The sequence below is a fragment of the Vitis vinifera genome, chromosome 16 (genome assembly GCF_030704535.1).
Source record: "Vitis vinifera cultivar Pinot Noir 40024 chromosome 16, ASM3070453v1".
Taxonomy (NCBI): Eukaryota; Viridiplantae; Streptophyta; class Magnoliopsida; order Vitales; family Vitaceae; genus Vitis; species Vitis vinifera.
In genome coordinates, this window is record NC_081820.1 from 13935522 (window position 1) to 13963006 (window position 27485).

General features: G+C 33.2%; 1 protein-coding gene across 1 annotated transcript; it reads left to right on the forward strand.

The window, feature by feature from the left end:
• Nucleotides 1-5099: 5099 nt before the first annotated feature.
• LOC100254886 (anthocyanidin 3-O-glucosyltransferase 5) lies at nt 5100-6549 on the forward strand. Its single transcript, XM_002264287.3, has one exon. It carries the CDS (start codon nt 5107-5109, stop codon nt 6547-6549), a length of 1443 nt encoding a protein of 480 aa, XP_002264323.1. The 5' UTR covers nt 5100-5106.
• Nucleotides 6550-27485: the final 20936 nt, after the last annotated feature.

A 27485-nucleotide genomic window follows, 5' to 3' on the forward strand; every position in this document is an offset into this window, starting at 1 on the left:
CTACTTGCCCAAGTCCTAGTTTTCGTGGGTGGGTCTTTTGCCACTTCCAATGCCCTGGGCCATCTTGTCACGATGGCATTTAAGGAACTTAAATTTCAAAGGAATTAGCAGGCGAGTTGGGAATTGCTGTAGCTAGTATGGGCCTCCAAGACCACCTCAACACTCACATGCACAGGGTGATAGTAGAACTCTTTGCCCTCGAAAAGGGTGTCCACGTCCACTTCAGCTGGAAGCAATGGGATGGCAAAACATATTTCCTTTGGTTACTTTAGTATTAATTTTCCATGATTGGATAAACATTGAATTTTGCCCAGATAAAAGAAAGATTCAGATGCTCATTCAGAAAAGCGTATGCTCTGTAAAGGGAAAAAGGTTTCAGTATTCATACCGACTTACCATGAATATGGTCATCTTCGTGCCTGGTGAGAATTTCTGGATTGATTTGATGACTACCACACTGATGACAATTTGTTAGTAGTGTTAGGTGATGAATCAAGTCCACTCCTACTTCAAAGTAAGGAGCAGTCACCACTATTAAGATGAATTTATCATCTAATTAACATAAGATCTGTTTCATCATAAGCTAATCTTTAGCTGCCATATGTGCAATGATGGATGAACTAAGACCAACTACCGTTCCAACTTTGAAATGCAAGTTGATATATGTTGGCCCCAATTATCTTTCTTAGTATTCCTATTTTTCTTTGCCTAATATGATGAAAAATAAGGCTTCTCGATTATCTTGTGAAATGCCCAAGATCCAAATTGGTTGTTTCATTGACCAATTTTTGTACCTCATGTCATGAATGGAACTACAAATACAATTACCATTCTTTTCTCACAGCACAACAACCTTGGCCTTCATTTTCACAAAAAAAAAAAACAAAACTTTCAAGAGAAAAAATACATTTGTTTCTTCAGAAATAAAAATTGTATTCTTTCTTGGTTTTCTGGGAGAGAAGAAAAATATATTTCTTCACTTTCATTTTCAGAGAGAAGAAAAAACACATATTCCTTCTCTTAGGTTTTTCAGGGAGAGAGAATTCTTACACACACAATTTTTTTTTTTTTTTAATAGTGGCAATTTTTGGATAATTTTAAAACTCTTAGAAATTACTTCCCCATTTTCTCACATTTATTAGGTCTGATTGGGTCAGCCCAATTAGGCACCTAAAAACTCCAACATAATCAATTGTCATTTTTTTGATTAATGTTAGTCTATCTACCTATAATTGACAAGAAGAAAGGAGAATCCTTGTATATGATAGAGCAGATCAATTTAAGCACTTCATAATTTTTGAATTCCAAATTATTTTTAAAAATTGTTAAAATCATTAATAAATTAAAAAAAAGTGTCACTAGATTTAAAATTCATTTTTTTTTTTAGTTGAAAAATTTACAAAAGTATAATTATGTGTAGAAAAGAAATAATAGAGTTATTATAAACCAAGTTTTATCCATAAATTTCTAGTAGTAATAAGTTTATTATTTGAGTTTTAAATTATTTTTAAAAATTATTGGATTTGTTAATGAATTTAACGTATTAAGTCTTATTTAATTTGGAGTTCATTTGCCTAATTATAAAAAAAAATCAAGAATTAATAATTTTATATAAAAGAGAAATAATAGAGTTGTTTTAAACTAATTTTTGTTCATAAATTTTTGGTATTAATGAGTTTATTATTTAAGTTTTAAATTATTTTTTAAAATTAATAGACTTGTTAACAAATCCAACACATTAAGTCTTGTTCAATTTGAAGTTAATTTACTTAATGAAAAAAATTGAAAAATAATGATTTTATGTAGAAGAGAAATAATAGTGAGGGTGTGTTTTTCTATTATTTTTAAAAACTGGTGATAACAACTTTTACTTGTTCTCTAAAAGTTATTCTCTATTTCACTTTATTTTTAAAAATTAAAACAAAGAATAATAACCAAACAATATTATGGAATTTTAAAAACTGTTTCCTATTTTTAAAAACAGAAATATGTTTTTAAAAATCCGCTAAACATGCTCTAAGTGTGCTTTTAGTTTTTAAACTTACAATATCTTATGTAAAAAGTATAGGTTTATTTTATATCTTTAAAAATTACTTTCAAAATATTTTAATTTTTTTTTAAAAATAATTTTTAAAATCATTACTTTTTAAATGAAAGCCTTTATTTTAGAAACAAAAAATAAAAAGTATATCCAAGTGAACAGTAATTAACTATGATGATTTATTTAATTGTTAATGGTACTTAACAAAAAAAATACAACTAGAGGTTATTTGTAAAAATCATAAACATCTTATTAGCTTACAAGTCTTAAAAAATGTTCATATTTTTATTTACTTCTTGACGAGCATACACATAATTGCATGTTTCCTAACTTTCAAGTACTCAAAGTACATAATTTTTTTTTTGTTGATTACTTAATGTATTAGTTAATTTTATTCTCTTTATTGATGTTTTGACTAAATACACCTAATTTTCATTGGTTTGAAATTTTATCAAATATTTTTTTTATCATTCTATCATTTTCATTTGTTATTTTCATTCACCTTTCATCTCACTCAAAATAAGAGAGGTATTTGATGAAATTTTAAAACAATGAAAGCTAAGTCATGAATAGTTATATTGATATTTCTTCTACATACAAATACAATTTTTTTAAATTTGTTAATGAGTCTAACAATTTTTTTTAATTAAAATTTAAAAATTGAGTCAACTAATATTAAAATTTCTTAGACCTGACTAGTATTAAGTTTAGTGATTTTGGACTAGTAAATCTTATCATTAATTGGTTGGATTTTTTTAAAAATAATTTAAATTATTAGACTCCATATTCAATTTAATGCATAAAATCTAGCTTGATTTATAGTTCATTTTCGTAATGAGAAATTCTGAAAAATATAGTTGTATGCAAAATTGACATAGCCATTTTTGGCCAATTCTAGTATAGATTAGTATGGTATTAATTGGTTGAATTTTTTAGTTCTAAATTATTTTTAATTATTTTTAAAAATTATTACACTCATTAACAAATTTAAAGCATAAAGCCTTCCTTAATTTGGAATGTGGTTACATACTGTGAAAATTAAAATAAATTAATGAACCTATTGAGGGAATTACATGAGCCATTGAATGCTCATTCTCAGGTAAAAATTGTATTTTATGATAAAAAACTTAATTTATTGATATATTTATGTGCATTTAAAAAATTTGTAGTTTATAATTTAACACTATTTTAAATAAATTGAGATTCATGTGTGATTTAAAAATATAATTTATTATTTATTGTTAAATTATTTTAAATATTAATATTTTTTTTAACAAAAATATAATATTAATATTTATTTTGAAAAATAATAATTAAAAAATACCTAGAATGTGGGTTCCTATTCTTTTAAATCTTCATGTCACTCATTGACTGCTACATCGAATGCCTAATTGATTTGTTTTGCTTAGAGATGATGGTTCAAGATGAGTCACTCCCATTTCATCCTTGTTTTGTTTATATAAAGTAATTTTCATCCCCTCATAAAAATATTAAATGGCTAGGGTGGGGCGAGCATAAGAATTTTGTATGGTCATCTTGCCCCATTTAATTTTTGGGAGAATTATGTTTTGGGGGTAGATGGACCCTCAAATTAACAAAAGGTCCATGTAACTCTTTAAATTGAGCCCAAGACCTAATGAAAGTATGAAAATTGAGTTAAAGGATATCATCCTTCAGTATTTCCAAAAATGCCCTTTGTTGATTTTGAGAAAAAAAATTAATATTTAAAAAAAATATTTTTATTTAATTTAATATTTTTTAAAAATACTTTTATTTAATTTAATATTTTTTTAAAATAAATTTATTTAATTTAATATTTAAAAAAATATCTAATTTAATATTTTTTTAAATACTTTAATTTAATTTAATATTTTTGAAAAAAAATTATTTAATTTAATATTTTTGAAAACTACTTTTATTTAAGTTAGTATTTTTGAAAAAAAATTATTTAACTTAATTTTATAAAATATTTTATATGTGTTTTTAAAGGGTATATTTGTTCGTTATTATTTCATATCCTTCAACTCAATTTAAAGAGTTATATGAACCTTTTGTTAATTTGGGGGCCCATCTACCCCTAAAAAAATTCTCCCTTAATTTTTTTAAATTAAAATTTTAAAAATATTATGTCATAAAATATTATAATTTTTATAACTTATTTTATTGAAAAGTTTTTTTTTTGTTATTTTTATGTGTGGGAAAATTTTAAAAATTAAATTAAATCATTTTTAAAATTAATTGTATACATAATCGATAGAGGCAGAGTGAGGTGGGGCATAACAATACTTGAACCTGCTCGAAATGTGTCACATTAGGGATGGGATGGAGTGAACACCTAAAAAAAACTTGCTCTATTATCATCCTTAGTTTTTCCTTATTGAGATAAATTTTAAATTGGTGTCACCTTTGGATAAAAAAATATGTTGAAACTTTGTTATAAAATCAAGAAAGAAAATATTTTATTGAAAAACCAATGAAAGTTGAAATTTTTATATAAAATTGAGAAAAAAAAATATTTTTATTAAAAAACAGGTTGAAAATTGAAACTTTTTATAAAATCAAGAAAAAAATTATTTTATTGAAAGGTTGAGATTAGTCTTAAATGATCACATGGGGTTTTTAGGTTAAATAAATAACTAGACCACCTTTATTGATTTTGAGTGATACGAGCATCTCTTATCATTTGCAGTGCATATATTGGGTTTGAGGAAATCCACTCCCTTGGTGGTAACGTTTGGTAGTTGGGGTCTGTTTATTTTCTTTTTTTAGGGAAAATCATGTGATAATGTGTCGGAAAATAAATAAAAAATTGAAGTTTTTGGAAAACCAAACATCTCAGTATTATATATAAACGTTAAACATGAAATGATAATATATAATAAATAATTAATTAAAAAAAATTAACATCAACATAAATACAATCAACATTGTATACTTTGATGGGTTGGCCTGGTGATGTCCAGTGCAAAAGCCGAAAGCCTTTGAAAAGCTCTTTAATAATTCGTATCCCACATAGTCCACTGCCCATTTTCAGTTACAGCCTTGCAGCCTGCAGGTATACAAGCATGGAGAGCTCAAAGCCTCACGCAGTACTCCTAGCAAGCCCTGGTTTGGGTCACCTCATCCCCGTCCTGGAGCTTGCCAAACGCCTGGTAACACATCATGCCTTCCACGTTACTGTCTTCGCAATCGCTGCGTCTGCGTCACCTGCAGAAACCCAGCTTCTCCGTTCAGCTACCAGTTCCAAGCTCCTACACGTAGTTGAACTTCCCCCAGTCAACATATCCGGCCTAGTTGACGCCGATGCAGCGGTCTTTACTCGGATTGCGGTCATGATGCGCGAGGTCATACCAAATTTCAGGGCAGCGATGTTCGCAATGAGGGTTCCTCCTTCGCTCTTCATCGTAGACTTGTTCGGATTTGAAGCGCTTGAAATAGCAGAATTTGATATGCCCAAGTACACTTTCGTGCCGACAGCTGCGTGTGCTCTAGCACTGACGTTATATGTGCCAACCCTAGATGTGGAGGTGAAAGGAGAGTATGTAGATAGAGCAGAGCCGCTTCGCCTACCCGGTTGCAAATCTGTTCGGCCGGAAGATGTGATTGATCCGATGATGGAGAGGAGGAATCAGCAGTACCTCGAGTACATCCGCATGGCAATTGGGATCCCTAAGGCTGACGGAATTCTGTTGAACACATGGGAAGATCTGGAACCCACTACGCTTAGAGCCCTAAGGGATCACAAGGCAATGGCTCAGTTCGCGAAGGTACCTATTTACCCCATTGGTCCACTCATAAGGTCGGTCGGACAAGAAGAAGTGAGGACAGAGTTGTTGGATTGGCTAGACCTTCAACCCATCGATTCCGTTATTTATGTATCTTTTGGGAGCGGTGGAACGTACTCATCGGAGCAACTCGCCGAGCTGGCGTGGGGATTGGAGCTGAGCCAGCAAAGGTTCATTTGGGTGGTCCGACCGCCCATCGAAAACGATCATTCAGGATCATTTTTCACAACAGGAAAGGGAGGGGAGCACCCATCAGATTACTTGCCAGAGGGGTTCCTGACCCGGACCAAAAACGTGGGAATGGTGGTGCCACTATGGGCACCACAAGTGGAGATCCTCAGCCATCCATCTGTTGGAGGATTTTTATCACATTGCGGGTGGGGTTCTACATTGGATAGCATACTGAATGGGGTGCCGATGGTCGCATGGCCCTTGTACGCGGAGCAACGATTGAATGCTACCATGCTGACGGAGGAGCTGGGAATTGCAGTCCGGCCGGAGGTGTTGCCCACAAAGAGGGTGGTTAGGAAGGAGGAGATAGAGAAGATGGTGAGAGATGTTATAGAAGAGAAGGAGTTGAGGGAGAGGGTAAAAGAAGTGATGAAGACTGGAGAGAGAGCTTTAAGAAAGGGTGGGTCCTCCTATAACTCACTCTCTCAAGTAGCTTCGGCAGCAACATCCTTTCATAAGGAGTACAGGAGCCCCGTGAAGCACTGCCCTTAGCTTCTTCTTCTTCTTCTTGTTTTCCTTTTTCTCTTTCTTTCTTTCTTTCGTTGGGGTTGTTGAAAGATTTTCTCTTTTTTTTTTTGCTTAAGTTGGGATTCCTTTCAAACTAATATAGTTTATTGGATAAAGGCACAAATAATCGGAAGAAAGTATTAAAAATGAGATCAAGCACAAATACACTTAATATTACTACTGGATTATACTCTTTCATAAATACCTCTTCAATAGTGAATGCATCTTTCCCCTTCCATCTCTTAGTTGGTCACCAACAATTTAATCACTGAATAGACTCTGCTAAGTCGTCACCAGGGTTTAAAATGTGGGAAAATTTTGTCAATGTCGGTAATGTCCGAAGCAAAATTTGCAACCAAAAGCTGGAATGGAGAAAAAATTGAAAAAAAATATTGAAAAATGGCTAAAATATCGATGATAAATTAGTAAAAGCAATAAAATTGTGGAAAGAATAGGAGCGGAAATGGGCCATGGAAAAGCAGCAAAAAATGGGCGAAAAATCGCTAACTCTTATCTCCTCCTTCATTCAGTGACTAGATTCAAAAGATGAAGATCCAATGACTAGAATTCCACCCATGTTTTTGTAAAGCTATCCAACAATCGGAATTATTTCCATGTTTTTAATTTTTTTTTTTTTTGTAATTTATCTTTTATTTTAAATTTATATTACCCTTATATTTCATATTATTGTTTGATTTTTAATTATTTTTCATATTTATCTCATTAATTCTATTTTAAAAATTACCATACTTCACTTTTAATTTTTTTTTATATTTACCCTTTTAAATTTGATTTAATTTTGAATTTTTTTATTTTAAATATTAAAAATATAAATTGATTCAAAAATTGCTAAAATATAAAAAAATTAAGGAAGTTATAATATTTTATAAATTAAAATTAATTTGATAAGATAAATTATTAATATAATTTTTAATAATTTCAATTATTTAAATAAATTAATGTCAATAGAAAAAAGTTGTCACCACAAATTTGTAATAAAATTTTAGAAATTAAATCTCAAATATTATATAAATCTTAGAAATGATTTAATTTTAAAAAAAAAATATAGAAAAACATATTTTAATAAAAGTAGTTTTTAATTTTTAAAATAAATGAATATAAGTATATTAAAAGAATTTAAGATATTTTTTTACAAAAATTGATAAATATTATTCTTGACATTACCTATATAAATTACATTTACAAAATAACTTTAACATATATATATATATATATATATATATATATATATATATTCTTATTTATTTCATCATTTTTAAAAGTTTTTTCAAACATTTTTATAAATTTTCAATAATTTCCATCACTGATATTTTTGTCAAAATATCCACTGATATAATAATAATAATAATAATAAATAATAATAATAATAAATATTATTATTATTATTATTATTATTATTATTATTATTATTAATTAGTGCTTGTTTTAAGTCATAAAATGCTATTTTCAATTTCAAAACTATGCTAGAGCAAATGCCTCAATCCTGATCAATGTCTTGACATTGTCGCAATTTTTAGCTACTGATTTTTATAGTGATTTGGACTTCCTTAACATTCTTTTTTGCATTGTGTATTCATTTTACTTCAATTGTCTTTTATTCTTTTAGAAGATAACTCTCACAAGTCATTATGCTTTATTGCTTCCATTTTAGTTATGCATGTAACTTTCAATCATTTGTTTTTTTTTGTTTTGTCAAATTTTATTGGTTCACAATAGATAAAAGGAATTATCATTTTTTTTTTATTTGTACTACTTCATAAAGTTCTTGTGGGCCCTTGCTATGCTGTCTCCTTTTATTTTTCTTTCTTGCTAATTAGATCTAATTTATTTCCTTAGGTTGTCTTCTTCTTAAGACAACTATGGACTTCATGATTCAAGTTGTTCCAAAATTTAAGGTAAGTATATAGTTATAATTGGTAAAACTTTCGAAATGGGTAAGACAAGAAATTGGGAAGGGATTACTTTGTATTTCTTAATTTAACTTTTGCTATGTTCTTTATTTCAAAAATTGTTTTTTTTTGTAAGTTTTAAAATTTTGTTTATTTCTAAATTGGTGTTTAATTATAAAAAGGATTGCAAAATGTTTTAGATTTAGAAAACTCTCCATAATTCTAAAAAGAGTTTTACCGGTATGCAAAAAGTTATTTTATTGAAAATGAATGAACTTTCATGAATTCTAAGAAAACATATTCATTCATCAAATACTTGGGCCTCCATCTTTCAAACTTTTTATGATTTGTGTCTTGAAAGTACATTTGGTTAAAACAAATGTTAGAGATCTCATCGGAAAACTTCTATAAGGGTTTTGAGGGATCCACTAAGGAAGATAGAAAAATGTTGCTTTGAGGATATAGAAAAGGAGTGTATGTGCTAATGGTGTAAGACCACGAGGAGTAGATGCATTCAATAAGGTAAAATTGTGTGAATTATTTAGCGATCAAGAGATTAGCCATGGTTTTTAACACCTAATAGATTGTTGGGTGATTTTTCGATGTTATACTCTGTATACTATGTGGAATCAATTTTATTTTTTTGTGCATGAGATTGATATTTCTACATAATTAATATAAAGAGATAAATATAATGCAAGTAATACAAGTTTTAATTTGAGAATTAATTCAGGAACTACCTATTCATCCCTCTCTAATAGTTTCATTATATCTACACTAAACATTAAATTTCTTTTACTATAAGTTGTAAATTTTGAAACATCAATCATAACTAGTGAAAATAAATTTTTTACTTTTGTTATCTAACTTTGACATGTTGATTTTACTAGTGAAGATATGTACTGTGTTTCGCAAATTTTTCAAGTGTGAGATAGTCGTCCTAAGCTTCTTTGGATGTTTTATTTTATATACTTTGATTAGATTGATGCTTCAACCATTTAGGCCTCAATTTCTTTAGGTATTTTATTACTCTTTGACAAACTTTAGGTCATGTCAATAAGAGATCACTATTTCTTTTCAACAAGTACATTTCAATGTGGTGAACATGGAACAACATTAAAGGATGACAAATCCTCTCATTTTTATTTATTTTCTTTTTTTTATATATAAATTAAACTCATCTATCAAATCTCATGACTTTTACATTAAAGAACTTTTTTTTTTTTTAAGTTGCCTTAAATCTCTTAAAATCATTAAACACCTCATATTTGTTCTTTCAAAATGCAATCCAAGTCTTTTTACTAAAATCATTAAGAAAAAAATGTAAATAATTTTTTATTATTAAGAAATCATGCTTAGAGTGATCAACCAACACTATAAGAAAAAAGGGTAATAATGACGCTTTTTAGGCGTCAATAAATGTATACGATGACGCTTCTCGAAAGCGTCCTTTTCGCCTCTGTCAAGGAATGGGTGTAGGCAACCATGTCGCTTCTAGACAGTGTCATTGTTGATTGGTTTATATTAACACTTTAAAAAACGTCATTATTGATCTACCTATGTTAACACTTACACTAGCGCCAAGGAATGACCAAAATATCATTTGTCTATTTCGACACTAAAAAAAGTGTCATCTTATGTGGATAATAATATTGAAAATCCCCCTGTTGAAGTGATATATTTTGTATGTCCTGTTATATATAATTTTGGCTGCATGATTATTTATAAAGTACCAAACAATAACTTCAATATTAATAACTACATCTTCCAAAAGAAATTGAATAAATTTGGGAATAATATAATGATAAAGAACTAATGTCTACATAGTTAATTAATACGCAAATTTGTAAATGTATCAAAATACTTACAAGCATATTTTCCAACTTCAACATATATAAAACAAGTACACATGTACCAAAAAACAAGGTCTCCAAATTCCTTATCAAAAATAATATTACAAGAAGAAGAAGAAGAAGCCAAAAGTATTTTTGTTGGTTGCATATCCACTCCTGAACTTGAAATCTCTTACCTGTATACATTTAAAAAAAAATTAATAGAAGAAACAAATATTAATGTTTAGTTAATATACATACAATGAAAGTTAAATCTAAATCTATAAATGGTCCATGAAAGAAGTGCAAATGAGAATAACTTGGTATTTAATGAGATGTTATGCTTCAATGAAGATGAAAAATTGTTTAATTTGATACTTTTTTATAAAATATTAAAATACTTTTTTAGTTCATTATGAAGTTAGAGGAAACAAGTTAGGCTTTCAATGGTATAAATTCTACAATATGGAATGTAATATAATATTTTCTTATCTATGTCTAACATATCAAACTCATTTCTCATAAATAAATATATGAATATACCAATAGGTATGGTTTATAATTAGTTTCAATCATAAATCATCATATCTAGTAATATAAGACATTTAATATTAACCATTTGCAAATGCCTTAATTTCTTCTTACAACTTTCCTATATTACCAAATTTAGTTAACTAATAACATTCCATAAGGAAAAAAAGAGTATTAAACTAAAAATTAAAAGAGCATAACCAAGGCAATAGAAACCTACAAATCATTGGTTAAATGTCATAATAACAACCATTCTAAAACTTGCCTTTATTTTCAATTCCAAAATTATAACCCAAATATAATAGTTAACCCTACACAAAAAAAAAGCTCTCTACCATCCCTCCATCCAACAACAACCTGTTGATGCAACAACAACCTTTCCAACAACAATAACTTCTCCATACAACAATAACAATTTCTCCATACAACAATAACAATTTCTCCATGTAACAACAACAACAACAATAACAATAACAATAACATTGATGATCGATGGTGATAATTATATTAGTAATAATTTGATTTGTTTAGTCCAAACATATAACAATAACAACTTCTCTATGCAACAACAACAATAATAATGACAACATTGATGATCATGATATAATAATTTGATTTATTGAGTTCACAAATTATATGCTTCTTCTCCATACAACAATAACAAAAATAACTTCTCCATGTAACAACATTGGTGATGATGTAATAATTTGATTTGTTATATTGAAATAGTTTATGTATAAAACTATTATATTCTTTCACTATGGAGGAAAAAATTACTTATCTCATGAGATGAGAACTTATGAGAATCGTCAAAATGTGATATACAACTCTTACTGGACTGAAATGAGGGCATCTGCATACATAAGATGGTAAATTAAAAAAATTAGTCCATTCAAGACTTCATTAATAATGAAAATCAAGCATTATAGATGTTAATTTATACCTTCAGGCATGGGTAAGAATCAATTGAGTTGCCAACATAACCCACTCAGATCGTACTTCATTAAGCTCAACTTCACTATACGATTTTTTCCCTTTAAACTAATAATTAATTGTACATACATGATGATTAGTTAAGTTAACAAAAAATTACTAAAGTATAGAAACTAATAAAATTTATTAATGAGTATATACCTTTGTGGATAGGAGGCTTGGATCAACAATTATATCTTTCATGTATCTCATCACATAATAACCACACTCCACACTTCCTAGTTGTCTTGGGCACTATAGGCACACCTCTCGTAGTCCAATGTAGGTCACTGTCTCTTAAAATATGTATATGCAAAACAAATAATAAATAAAGATATAAAATAAATCCATTAGTAGATATTAACAAATAAATACAAAATAAATTAAAATAAGAAATAAACTAAGAAGAAAAAACATATAAGTAAGAAAAAAAAGATTTTCACATGTGCAACAATGGTTAGATATTTTTAAAAATTTATAAAATTATTAAAATCAAACTATTTTAGTTATTATTTTTTTTAAATGGTAATTAATACTCATATAAAATAAAATATATGCATGATGAGAAAGGTAAGAAGATTATTCCTTGTGCCCCTTTTCATTTGAGATTATGACTTTTGGTGATGACCTAATGGTGGGTGAACCGTGAACCACACTATCTGACTCGGGTCAAGTCCTTAGGGCAAGAAAGATGACTGCAAGATGGGTAGAACTTAAACGAATGATATAGAAAAGTCTGGTCTAAATTAAGGTGGCTTAACAATCTGTAATAATCTTGGTTAGGTTGTATCATATTGTGAAAGAGAAGTTACAGGCCAGGTCTTCAGCATCCAGCAATTCCACCCTTTGATTTTTCCAACAAGTTGCACCATCTAATAATAATACCTATGATCCTATACCTTAGTTTTGATTCCTTATGTATACAAAGTATATATGGTTACACTACATTAAAGTTATTTTTTTCTCTAAAAAGTAATTAGTGTAAATTTTAAAAGTAGGCTAATATTCATTTTTTTTTCACTTCTTATTTTTTGTTTTGAAAATAGAAAATAGTAACAACTCTTATACAAAATATTTTACTATTTTTTGTTTTTAAAATAGAAAGTTAGAAATTGCATTTTAAAAGCAATATTCTATTTCAATCCACACAAATGATACAAGTTTTGAAATATTCCATTACCATATTTTGAGTAATATTTTTAAAGGGTTAATTTAATTCATTTCCCCTCAAGATTTGACTAAATATAATGGCACCCGATAATATGAAATTTGAAGAAGTCCATAAACTCTTCAAGTCTATAATTAGAAGTTCCTAGTAAGTTGTCACCCATACTAATGAAATTTCTTGAGTCAACATTAATCTCGAACCTTTTTGCTACCTTCATTACCTATTTTGCCCCTTGACCACCTACTTAGTCCTCTTTACTTTGACCATGTGTGTTTCTCTTACTTGCCCCTCTACTTTTATGAAAGAAGCATATAGAAGAAGCCCATTCAAGTTTTTAATTTTTCTTTGTTTGGATCATTCCTTGAAACCTTCTAAAATTTCCCTTGTACTTAGCCTCAACATTATAGGGTCCAATAAAACTCTTATAAATAAAATTAAAAGTGTAATAAATATTATAAAATTATTTTATTAAAAAAATTAATATATATATATATATATATATATATATATTATAATTATTAAATTATATAAAATCTTATTCAATAATAATATTGTGACATTTAATTATAATATGTTTAATTTTAAAATATATTTAATATTAAAATTATGATATATTTAATTAATATATTAATGATATTAAAAACTTTTTACAATTTAATTAAATAAAAAAATTATTTACATATAAAATAATTATAATTAATTTATTGTTTAAAGGATTATTTTAATATTTTGTGTATATAAAAACTTTTAATATATATATATATATATATATATATAATCATAAGGGTTTTGATTTCAACAATGTATATTTTATTAAGTAAAGAAAGAAGGGCAGCTTCCTTGAACTTTCAATCCCAACTTGCAGCTTTTACACATTCGGCATCACAGGTATATTGAGGAGGACAAGGAAAAGTGCCATCAACGTATCCTAAGAGGTCGTTGCTAATTAAAACAGGGAGGAATTTATCTTTCCAGAGAAGATGGTGGAATCAAGTTTGATTGGTAATATTCGGTGCAGCAAGTAGAGTGGAAGAAGGCAGTGAATTCGAAATAGAAAACTGATAAGAATGTGACAAAGAAGAAGGAAGAACAGAAGGATATGATGGTGTAGAGAAATAAGAAGAAGAAAAGAATAGGGTGAAGGAATTTATTTGAGGAGAATAGGAGATGACAAAGTTGATACCTGAGTCAAGAAGGGAGGAAGAGCAGTGGTGGAGATGATAGATGGAGGTCCGGCAAGAGTGCTAGGAGGCAAGGACTTAAAAACCTGGGTCAACGACGATGCCGCTAAGGACGATACCTGGCTGGGAATATCAATGTGCAGCAGACAACAAAAGAGATGATGTTTCAATGGATGAGGAAATTTCAGCAGTGGAAGATGGTGTCGTAGCCATGGCAGAGGAGATTGAGAAGAGGATGCAGCAGCTAGAACAATGACAGCGGCAGGTTTAGAATCCTTTCAACGCACCAAATTTGTCTGACAGCCTTTCAAAGACGCACCAAGGAAATCAGTTACTGCCACTCTCCGCCTCTTCTTCCATGACTGCATGGTCGAAGGCTACGATGCCTCAGTCCTCATCTCCTCCAACTCCTTCAACACCGCCCAGCACGACGCCGACATCAGCCTCTCCCTCCCAGGCATGAGTTTTGCCTCTCCAGTCATCAGTCATCAATCATGACTTTGTAGGAGGGATGAGGTGGACCAAACAAGGCCTTCGGATGGGCCCAAATCCAGCCACATCCAAGGTCCAAATTCCTATCCCCTAAAGTAAAATTTAAATTACTATTATTATTTACATTCTGTAGAAGTTTCTTCTTTAAACCAAGCCCATATATTTTGGACCTGGTGCCTCCCCCAATCCTTGGCTGCCCAACAACTAAAACTCAAACCCAAGCCCACCAAAGAAAATTTTAAAACACGTCATGCCTTTGCCAGCTGTTCCCCTCTCAATACCATTTAAAAATCCTCCATTCTGAAGCATTCTCAACTGCTGCAGCCGAACCTGTCTTCTCCTTGGTGTACGAACACGACACGTCCATACCTACAGGCGGCAGAGACTACACCTCCTTTCCCACGCCCTTGTGCTGGTGCGTGAGCCACCCACCACATTACCCTCAACCTCCATCCCGATCACTGCTGGCTGCTACATCTCCATGGCATTACGCAAAAACAAGGCGGCACTTCCCACCACAACTAAAAGGAGAAGCTGGAACTATACGTATTACATCTTGCAGCGTACCATTCAACAAGAAGAACAAAAAATGCACTGTATTTATTTGGGATACCATTACCCTGATTTTCTCCTTCCAAAATAATTTTCCCATCTATGAAACAATAATATTAGATTTTTGGAACAATGAAAACCCTTCCATTTGTCTTCATTTGTACTAATCTATTCAAGTTTGAGGAAAAAGACAGTACTTGAGAAAGAGATTTACCTGTAACTATGATGCTTTGTTGGTAACCTCCCATGCATGGAAGTTAGACATGGCCATTCCAATGGATTAGGGCATTTTAGTGGTGGACTTTGCAAGAGGAATGGATTTTGGCAATTGATGTGGAGTCAAATGACTTTGCAAGGGGAATGGATTAGGGCATTTTAGTTTCTTCAGTTCTGAAATTGTGGAGGGAATGTCTGGCGGGTGAGTGTAGAAAGGGAAAAGCATTTAATTAATATATATTTAGAACATATATATATATATATATACTATTATTTAATGTCACCTAATATAAGCGCCATGAAATATCACGACTATGACACTGCTATAAAGTGTCATGGAATAACCAGTTATTCTTATAAGTGCCACAGCAAGCAATGATACTTTAAATAAGCGCCATGAAATTAAAAAAACTAATATAAAAAATTACCCTTTTGAAAAAACGCCATTGTATATCCAAATATAATGATACTTTATGAAAGCGCCAAGGATTAAAGCGTCATAATTTTCTATTTTTGTAGTAGTGCAATATACAATAATATAAATAAGTTAACACTCCTTTGCTTTTATAGTTGTTACTTTAGAATTTTTTTAAGTATCATTACGCCTTTTCGTGCGGGTTGGAACTTACTTGACAACGAATTTTACTACCTTAGGATTGTTGTAGTTACAACTGCCATTCATCAAGGCTTCAATCACCAACTTCTCTATCATCAGGTCACCAACCTCCTTAACCTTTCGCTAAGGAGCAAACATTAGCCCCTATATATGATCTTACAACTTTGCAGAGACATGTATTTTTGGTAAATAGTTGTTTAGGTCTGGTCATTGTGACTCCCTTTGTGAGGAGGCACCTCTTTACCAAAGTTACAAGACTATTTTATCGAGTTCATTAGAGTTGTGTTGCACCCCTAGGCATTCTATTGGTCATTGGATGGTAAAAATTGTAACAAGTGTACTTGAAGCTATTTTAATAATAGGATCACCTTTGGTAGAGTTATTATGTGGAAGTGCTATTATGAGACAATCCACTTTAACCCATTTTTATAATTTACACACTTTTGTATTGCCTCTTCTTAGTGTCATATTTATGTTAATACACTTTCCAATGATATGTAAGCAAGGTATTTCTAGTAAAGAAGATAAATCATAAATTTTCCAAGCATTTTTCATAGAGTTGACATAAGTGACTTATTGCAGGAAATTCTTTTACCATTATTTTCTTAGTCAATAATTTTAATCTCCAAAAATTTAGATGTTGTGAACTTGCAATTTTCATTTGCATCCTAATTCAATGGCTAAACCACAATTTATTTTAGAAACACTATTTATTTTATTTTTGAGAAGAATTTGGAGCTATCATTTATTTTAAAATAAAAAATGGAATAAGAAAATTGAAATCCTAAAGGATTTCTAAAAAGAAAAATAACGCAATAATTTACCAAATTTAGATATAGTTTGGGGGTTAGATTACTTATTGAAAAAAAAGGACTACCCTCTAAGCCTAAATTAAACTCAGGCTTTATCAATGAAATAGTAATTTTTAAAAATAACTTAAAATTCAAATAGTGATTTAATTAATACCAAAATAAAAATTAGTTTAAAATAACTATGATATTTCTTTTCTACATAGAATCATTATTATTTTTTTATTTTTTATTTTACATTGGATTCATTAACAAGTTTAGTAATTTTTAAAAATAAATTGAAACTCAAATAATAAACTCATTAATACCATAAATTTATGGATAAAAACGTGTTCATAATGATTTGTTTTTCTGCCCATAATTATACATTTATAAATTTTCTCATTGAAAAAATGAACTTCAAATCGCTAAAAAAAATAATAGATCAAAACTGATATATTATGAGTCACGACTTTATTGTTTTTCTTATACACACAACTATATATATTTTTTAATTTTTTAACTAGGTAAATAGATTATGAATTAAGTAAGACATAATTAATAATTTAAATTATTTAATAAATATTTTGATTTTTAAGACTAATTTGGAATTCAAAAAATTGATCCAATTACTTGTAAATTAAATCAAAATATTTTAGAATATTATATTCGTGATTGAGTACTACATGTATGTATGTAATGAAATATTTGACTCATTTACATATTAAAAAGTTAAACTTTATTCATTATTATTTTCAAATAAAGTGTTATTAATAATTATTATTTTTAAAGTATTGTTATTCATTTATAACAAAAAGAAATGAAGATGTTAATATTCTTATATTTCTAATGTGTACTAATATATATATTATTAAAAAATACATTTTATGATTTTATTATAAGATTATTATTCATGTCTTACCAAAAAAATATTTATTTTTAAATTTAATTCTAATCATAAAACTATTTTAACTTATAATTGGACTTGAATTAAATTTAATTAATATTATATAAATGAATTTATAATGTTTTTACAAAATCAAAATAGAAAAAATATTTGAAAAAACAAGTTATTTGTTTTTTATTTTTTAAAAATATCTCGTCAAACACATTTTATTTTTATAAAACTCTAAAAAACTACTTTTTGTTCTTTAATTTTAAAAACAAGGATTAGAAAACATAACCAAACAAGCCCACAAACTTGATTCTGGATTAGTATTAGGAAAGTTTCACTTGGATGAAGTTTTTTCCCAATCTATCAATAAGCTAATCCAACCTTCTTTGGTAATATTTTAAAGAATAAAAGAAATAATTTTTGAAAGAATGATCTATGCAATTTTTTTAAATTCGCTTTACAATCTATGCAATTTTAAAAAAATCTATGTAATATTTCCATTTTTTTTACGCATTTCTATAATTTTACAATTTTTGTAATAATTTTCACTAATATTAAAATTTTTGTTTCATAAATATCGACCACAACCTTGCATTGTTCATAGCATCTAAAGCCTTGAGCCCATGACCTTGAGTTGTTGAAGTTATCCATAGCTTTGAGCTGTTCATAACATCTAGAGGTAGGAGCTCATGATGCAGAATTGTTCATATCATTTACAAGCCTGAGTTGTTCATAACATCTAGAGGCCTGAGCTCACGGGATCCTGTGTCATTCATATCATCCACGATACTAAGCTGTTCATAACATCAAGACCCTTAAGCTCACGACCCAAAATTGTGCATATCATCCACAACGCTGAGTTCTTCATAGCATCAAGAGCCTTGATCTCACGACCCAGAATCGTTCATATCTACAACCCTAAGTTGTTCATAGCATCTAGAGACCCGAGCTAATGATCCAGAGTAGTTCATGTCATCCACAATGTTGAGCTATTCATAGCATCTAGAGCCATAAGCTAACGACCCGGAGTCATTCATGTGGTCCAAAACCCTTAACTATTCATAGCATCTAGAGCCCTAAGCTCACAACCCCAAGTCATTCATGTCGACCATAGCCCTACGCTGTTCATAACATCTAGATCCCTGAGCTCACGACCTTGAGTCATTCATGTCATCCACAACCCTTAGTTGTTCATAGCATCTAGAGAGAGGAGCTCATGACGCATAATCATTCATATCATCCACAACCCTGAGCTATTCATAGCAACTGGAGGCCTGAGCTTACAGTAACTCAGGTCATCCACAAACCTAAGCTAGTCATAGGATCTAGAGCCCAAAGCTGTTCATAGCATCTAAAGCCTTGAGCTCACGACCTGGATTTGTTCATGTCATCCACAACCCTGAGTTGTTCATACCATTTAGAGTCATAGTTTCGCGACCAAGAATCATTCATACCATCCTCAGCTTTGAGTTGTTCATCCTATCTAAAGGCTTGAGCTCATGGGAGTCCAAGTCATTGATATCATCAATAACTCTAAGTTGTTCAAAACATTTAGAGTCCTAAGCTCACGACTCAAAGTCGTTCATGTCATCCATAACCTTGAGTTAATTATAGCACCTAGAGCCTTGACTTCATGACCCAAAATCATTCATATCATTTATAGCCTTGGGTTATTCATGACATCTAGATCCTTAAGTTCACTACCTAGAATCATGCATATCATCCACAACCCTAAGCTATTCATAGCATTTAGAGACCGGAGCTTAGGATTGAGAGTAGTTCATGTTATCAACAACCCTAAGTTGTTCATAGCATCTAGAGCCCAAAGCTCACGACCTAGAGTGGTTCATGTCAACTGCAACACTGAGTTGTTCATAATGTCTAAGCCCCTAAGCTCACGACACGGAGTCGTTCATGTCAACCATAACCCTAAGCTATTCATAACATCTAGAGCCTTGAGCGCACGACTTTGAGTGATTCATGTCATCCCCAACCTTGAGTTATTCATAACATTTGGAGCCTTGGACTCACGATCAAGAATCATTCATATCATCCACAACCCTTAGCTGTTCATAGAATCTATAGCCTTGAGCTCGCTACCCCAAGTTGTTGATGTCATCCACAACCTTGAGCTATTCATAACATTTAGAGCCATGGGCTCATAGTTAAGAATCATTCATATCATCCTCAACCTTAAGTTGTTCATAGCATGTAGAGGCCTCAGCTCATGGGAGCCTGAATATTCATATCTTCCACAAATCTCAACTGTTCATAGCATCTAGATTCCCAAGGTCATAACCCAATGTTTTCATGTCATCCACAGCCCTGAGCTATTCATAGCATCTAGAGGCTTAAGCTTATAATGCAAGATCATTCATATCATCCACAACCTTGTGTTGTTCATTGTATCTAGAGACCCTAACTAATTATCTAGAGTAGTTCATGTCATCCAAAACGTTGAGTTGTTCATAGCATCTAGAGCCCTAAGCCAAAGACCTGGAGTTATTCATGTGATCCACAACCTTAAACTATTTATAGCATCTAGAGGTCTGAGCTCACGAACCCAAGTCGTTCATGTTGACCACAACCCTACGCTATTTATAGCACCTAGAGCCCTAAGCTCACACCCTAAGTCGTTCATGTCATCCACAGCCTTGAGTTGTTCATAGCACCTAGAGAGAGGAGCTCATGACGCTTAATTAATCATATCATCCACAACCCTGAGTTGTTCATAGCAATTTGGGGCCTAAGCTCACAGGATCCTGAATCATTCATATCTTCCATAACTCTAAGTTGGTCATAGAATATAGAGCCCTGAGCTTACGATTCGAAGTAACTCAGGTCATCCACAAACCTGAGCTATTCACAGCATATAGAGCCTTAAGCTGTTCATAGCATTTACAACCTTAAGCTCACGATCCGAAGTCGTTCATGTTATCCACAACCCTGAGCTGGTCATACCATTTAGAATCATAGTCTCATGACTAAGAATCATTCATATCATCCTCAACTTTGAGTTCTTCATACTATCTAAAGGCTTGAGCTCATGGTAGTCCAATTCGTTCATATCATCCATAACTTTAAGTTGTTCAAAACATTTAAAGCCCTAAGCTCATGACTTGAAGTTGTTCATGTCATCCATAACCTTGAACAAATTATAGCATCTAGAGCCATTACTTCATAACCCAGAATCGTTCATATTATTTACATCCCTGAGTTGTTCATGGCTTCTAAATCCTTGAGCTCCTGACCTAGAATCATGCATATCATCCACAACCTTGAGCTGTTCATAGCATCTAGAGTATGAAGCTCATGATTGAGAGTAGTTCATGTTATCGACAATCTTGAGCTGTTCATAGCATTTAGAGCCCATAGCTCACGACCCGGAGTGGTTCATATCAACCACAACCCTAAGCTATTCATAATATTTAGACCCCTGAGCTCACGACATGGATTCGTTCATGTCAACCATAGCCCTGGGCTGTTCATTACATCTAGAGCTTTGAGCGCATGACTTTGAGTCATTCAAGTCATCCAGAGTCTTGAGCTGATTATAACATTTGAAGCCTTGGGCTCACAACCAAGAATCATTCATATCATCCACAACCCTTAGTCGTTCCTAGAATCTAAAGCCTTGGGCTCACTACCTTGAGTCGTTGATGTCATCCAAAGCCTTGAGTTGCTTATAACATTTAAAGCCATGGGCTCACGACTAAGAATCGTTCATATCATCCTCAATCTTGAGTTGTTCATAGCATTTAGAGGCCTGAGCTCACGGGAGCCTGAGTCATTCATATCATACACAACTCTCAACTATTCATAGCACCTAGATGCCCGAGGTCACGACCCAAAGTGTTTCATGTCATCCATAACCCCGAGTTGTTCATAGCATCTAAAGGTTTGAGCTCATAATACAGAATCATTCATATCATCCACAACATTATGTTGTTCATTGTATTTAGAGTCTTGAGCTCACGGGATCCCGAGTCGTTCATATCATTCACAACGCAGAGCTGTTCATAGCATCCAAAGCCCTAAGCTCACGACTCGGAGTAGCTCATGTCATCTACAGCCCTGAGCTATTCATTGCATCTAGAGCCTTGAGATCGTAACCCAAGTCGTTCATGTCAACCACACACATGAGGGGTTAGCATCTAAAGCCATGTGCTCACGACCCGGAGTCATTCATGTCAACCACAAAGCTGAGTTGTTCATATGATCTAGAGTCTTAAGCTCACAACATGGACGCATTCATGTCAACCATAGACCTAAGCTATTCATAACATCTAGAGCCCTAAGCTCTCGACCTAGAGTCATTCATGTCAACCATAGCATTGAGCTTTTCATAATATCTAGAGCCCTGAGCTCATGACCCATAGTTGTTCATGTCATATATAGCGTTGTGTTGTTTATAACATCTAGAGCCTTAAGCTCATGACGTTGAGTCATTCATGTCATCCATAACCTAGAGTTGCTTATAACATTTAGAGGCTTGGGCTCATGACCAAGAATTGTTCATATCATCCACAGTCCTGAGCTGGTCATAGCATCTAGAGCCTTGAACTCACCACCTAGAGTCGTTCATGTCAACTATAATCTTGAGTTGTTCATATCATCTAAAGCCATGTCATCCATAACCCTAAGCTATTCATAGCATCTAAATCCCTCAGCTGGCGACCCGAAGTCGTTCATGTCGAACACAACCTTGAGCTTTTCATTGTATTTAGAGCCCTTAGCTCATGACTCCGAGTTGTTCATGTCATCCACAATCTTGAGTTGTTCATAGTATCTGGAGCCTCCTAGAGTAGATCATGTCATCCATGATTCGTGCCCACTTGGTGTATCAGCTAATTCATGTGCAGCTGGTGCTCCTTGAATGAGGGAGTAATCAACAAAATTTATAACCTATTACACCATCTACTAGGGTAGCAAAGACAAAGCTACTATAGCATAGTGGCTCTAGGATCGTTCACTGGGAAGGATTAGCAAATTATCAATGATACCAATTCAAAGTGAATTGGTATTGTTTCATTTCAAGGTTAGCTCAAGAAATAAAATACAAACTTTGATTGGCAAAGATTTAGATTTAAACTAACTATACAACAAGTAATGGGAATAACTTAGGAGGAAAAACATTCCTTGGAGGGTCAGGTTCACTGGGGTGGTTCCTTATGCAAAAGACATAGCTTTGGTTAGATGGTTCATTTTCTCGCATTAGAGATTCAACATATAGTCAATTCTCTAACCGGTGATGTACAGATACATCCTTTAATTAGATTTCAACTTTTAATTCTCTCACTAATACAACTTGCAATGGTTCAAGCCTCTCACTAAGCCTTAACCATTCAAGGTGATCTTTAACCTTGGACTTCCCTTCCCAAGCTCGCAAGAGATAACTAATGGATGTATCCTTGGAGTCCAAAAGCTTACCAAGCGTTGGCAATTCCATAAAATCCTACCTTAAAGTCACCTCCCAGAGGCTCGCAAGGGGTAAACTAGTGCATCTCCTTGGTTGGAGATCACTTGCCTTACCAAGTGTTGGCCCAGGTGACTCTAAGGTGTTTTAAGTTAACTAAAAACATAGAAATCACTAAAGGATTTCACTTCCTCTTCATTAATGGCTGAAACCACAAAGCTTTGCATTCTTGCACTTGGAACCTTCCTCGGCAACCTTAGCTCCAAGGAACTAAAGGTTTAGTTACTCATTCTCTGGGGAAAATTCCTCAGAGAGTTCATAACTTAGAAAAAGATGAAAAATACAAAGTGAGAAGGTAAGGCAAAACAAAGGGCCTGAACTTTTCTTGCTTTCAAACTTTTTCAAAAGGGTTCCTCTTCTGAGAACAGGCTCTCGAGGGGTATTTATATAAACATAATACAAAACTAATTATTACATGGATATTTACTTTTTTTCTTAACTTAAAAGCTAAGGAATCTTGTAATTGGTGGCTTACAAGGAGAATTTTGGGATTTAGACAACAAAAATCTGATGGAAAATATCTCCTAATGTCGGTAGCAAATATCGGGACGCACTAAGGACCATTTCGCAAGAGAAAATGATGTCTGCGAGATTTCGCAGACACACAAAAAGGGCTGCGAAATCACTTCGTAGCAAAAGGCTAATCTCGCAGTGCTGCGAAGTTGGCTTTCACCTTGAGGTGCTCAGCTTCCAACTTGCGGCATATATCGGGCAACTTCAGGAGGAAATCCACAACACTGTACAAAAAGGCTGCGAAATCATTTCGCAACAAAAGGGTGATTCCCCAACACTTTGCAAAAATGCTTCCTTCAGCTTAGAGTGATTGACTTGCAATGGCTGTAACTTCTTCGTTTCAACTCCGAATTGTGCACCGTTTGAAGCATTGGATTGTTGACTTCCTGAGCTTTAAAATGGTATATAGCATGCATCAATTGGCCTTCAGAAAGTGCTCCAAAAGTTGCTGATATGACTGTCATCAAGAATATGCTTTATGGCAGATTCTCTTTGCTTATTCTCCTTGCATTCCGGATTTACTTATGGCAAAGGACTTCCAAGCTTTGGTTCTTCATGTTTCTGAGCTTCCAATTGCTTTGCCCAAGATTCCTCATAACTCTCCTCAATCTCGGATTTCTTTGGTGATAAAAAAGGCTATCAAAATACCAAAACTTAACACATATTGATTAGAAGTGCTTGCAAAGGTCCTTAATATGTTAATTGGGTTAAAAGGCAATAACTACTACTCAAAAGTGTTTATAAGAGTTAATTACAAGCTATGAAATAGCACATTTTGAGTAGTAATCAATCCACAACCCTTAATTGTTCATAGCACCTGAAGGCCTTAGCGCACGACCCAGAGTTGTTCATGTTAACCATAACCTTGAGCTGTTCTTAACATCTTGAGCCCTGAGCTCATGACCTAAAGTAGATCATGTTATCCACAAACCTTAGTTGTTCATAGCACCTAAAGGCGGAGCTCATGACCTAGGGTTGTTCATGTCAACCACAGAGCTAAGTTGTTTATAGCATCTTGAGCCCTTAGCTCACAACCCCGAGTCATCCATGTCATCCAAAACCCTAAGATGTTCATAACATCTAGAGCCCTAAGCTCATGACAAGGAGTATTTTGTGCCACCAAAAACCTTGAGCTGTTCATAGCATTTAGGGCCTTCAGCTCACGACTCAGAGTCGTTCATGTCAACCATAGCCTAGAGCTATTCATTGCATCTAGAGGCCTAACCTCACGACTTAGAGTAGCTCATGTCATCCACAACCCTGAGTTATTCATAGCATCTAGAGGCTTAAACTCACGACCAAGAGCCGTTACTGTCAACCACAACCCTGAGCTGTTCATAGTATCTAGAGCCCTAAGCTTATGATATGAACTTGTTCATGTCAATCGTAGCCCAGAACTGTTCTTAGCATCTAGAACCCTAAGCTCACAACCTAGAGTAGCTCATGTCATCCACAACCCTTAGCTGTTCATAACATCTAAAGCCCTCAGCTCACGACTTGGAGTTGTTCATGTCAACCACAACCCTGAGTTGTTCACAATATCTAGAGCCTTTAACTCATGACCCCGAGTTGTTCATGTCATCCACAACCCTGAGCTCCTTATAGCATCTAAAGCCCTAAGCTCATGATAAGGAGTCTTTCGTGTCATCGAAGGCCTTGAGCAGTTCATAGCATCTGGAGCCCTAAGCTCATAGCCCTGAGTCGCTCATGTCAACCACAACCTAGAGTTGTTCATAGCATCGAGAGCCTTGAGCTCATAAATTAAAGTAACTCATGTCATCCACAGTCCTGAGTTGTTCATAGCATTTAGAGCCCTAAGCACACAATCCAAAGTCATTCACACCAACCACAACCTTGAGTTGTTCATAGTATCTAGAGCCCTGAGCCCACAACCTAGAGTCTTTCATGTCATCCACAACCCTATGTTGTTCATAGCATTTAGAGACATGCACTCATGACTTGAAGTCTTTCATGTCTTCATTAGCCCTGACCTGTTCATAGCATCTAGAGGCCTGAGCTCATGACCCGGAGTCATATATGTCATCTAAAGCCCTAAGTTGTTCATAGGATCTAGAGCCTTGAGCTCATGACCCGAAGTCATTCATGTCAACCACAACCCTGAGTTGTTCAAAGTATCTAGAGCCTTGAGCTCCAAAATAAAGTTTTTCCTATCATCCATGATCTTGAGCTGTTTGTAGCATCTAGAGCCATGCACTGACGACTAGGAGTCTTTCATGTCATTGTCAATCCTGACCTGTTCATAGCATTTAGAGGCCTGAGCTCATGGCTTGGAGTTGTTCATGTCATCCATAGACATGAGTTGTCCATAGCATCAACAACCCTGAGCATACGACGTGGAGTCATTCATTTCAACCACAACCAAGAGTTGTTCATAGCATCTAGAACCTTGAGCTCACGACCTAGAGTAGTTCATGTCATTCAAAGCCTAGAGTTGTTCATAGCATCTACAACCCTAAGCCCACGACTTAGAGTAGCTCATGTCATCCACAACCTTGACTTATTCATAGGATTTAAAGCTCTGAACTCACGACCTAGAGTCATTCCTGTCAACCATAGCCTTAAGCTATTCATAGCATCTAGAGCCTTGAGCTAACGACCTGGAGCTGTTCATGTCAATCACAGCCCAAAACAGTTCATAGAATCTAGAGCCCTGAGCTCAAGACTTAGAGTAGCTCATGTCATCCACAACACCGAGTTGTTCATAGCATCTAAAACCCTAAGCTCATGACCCAAAGTTGTTCATGTCCACCACAACCCTAAGCTGTTCATAGCATCTAGAGCCCTAAGGTCACGATAGAGAGTATCTCATGTCATCCACAACATTGAGCTATTCATAGCATCTAGAGCCTTGAACTAACGACCCAGAGTCGTTCATGTCAACCATACCTGAGATTTATTGATAGCATATAGAACCTTGAGCTCATGACCAAGAGTAGCTCATGTAATCCACAACCCTTAGTTGTTCATAGCACTTAAAGCCCTTAACTCAAGATCTAGAGTCGTTCATGTCAACCATAAACCTGAGCTGTTTATAGCATCTAGAGCCCTTAGCTCATGATCCCGAGTTGTTCATGTCATCCAAAACCCTGAGTTGTTCATAGCATTTAGGGCCCTAAGCCCACGACCAAGAGTCTTTTGTGTCACCGACAACCATGAGTTGTATTATATCAAGAGACCTGAGTTCCCAATATGAAGCCGTTCATGTCAACCACAACCCAGATCTATTCATAGCATCTACAACCCTAACCTCATGACCCAAAGTAGCTCATATCATCCACTTATCTGAGTTGTTTATAGCATCTAGAGCCTTGAACTCACGACCCGAAGTCATTCATATCAACCATAACCCTGAGTTGTTCATAGTATCTGGAGCCCTAAGCTCATGACCCATAGTCGTTCACATCATCCACAACCTTGAGCTATTTATAGAATCTAGAGCCCTGAGATCATGGCTCGGAGTCGTTCATATCAATAACAGCCCAAGTTGTTCATAGCATCTAGAGCTTTGAGCTCTGACCCAAAGTAACTCATGTCATCCACAACTACGAGCTATTCATAACTTCTAAAGCCTTAAGCTCATGACTCGGAGTCATTCATGTCTACCATAACCCTGAGCTATTCATAGCTTCCAAAGCCCTAAGCTTATGACCCGAAGTCATTCATGTCAACCATAGCCGAGAGCTATTCATAGCATCTAGAACCCTAAGCTCATGACCTAGAGTAGCTCATGTCATCCACATCTCTAAGTTGTTCATCGC

Coding starts and splice junctions, on each gene's coding strand:
- LOC100254886 (XM_002264287.3), top strand. CDS start 5,107: ATGGAGAGCTCAAAGCCTCACGCAGTACTCCTAGCAAGCCCTGGTTTG.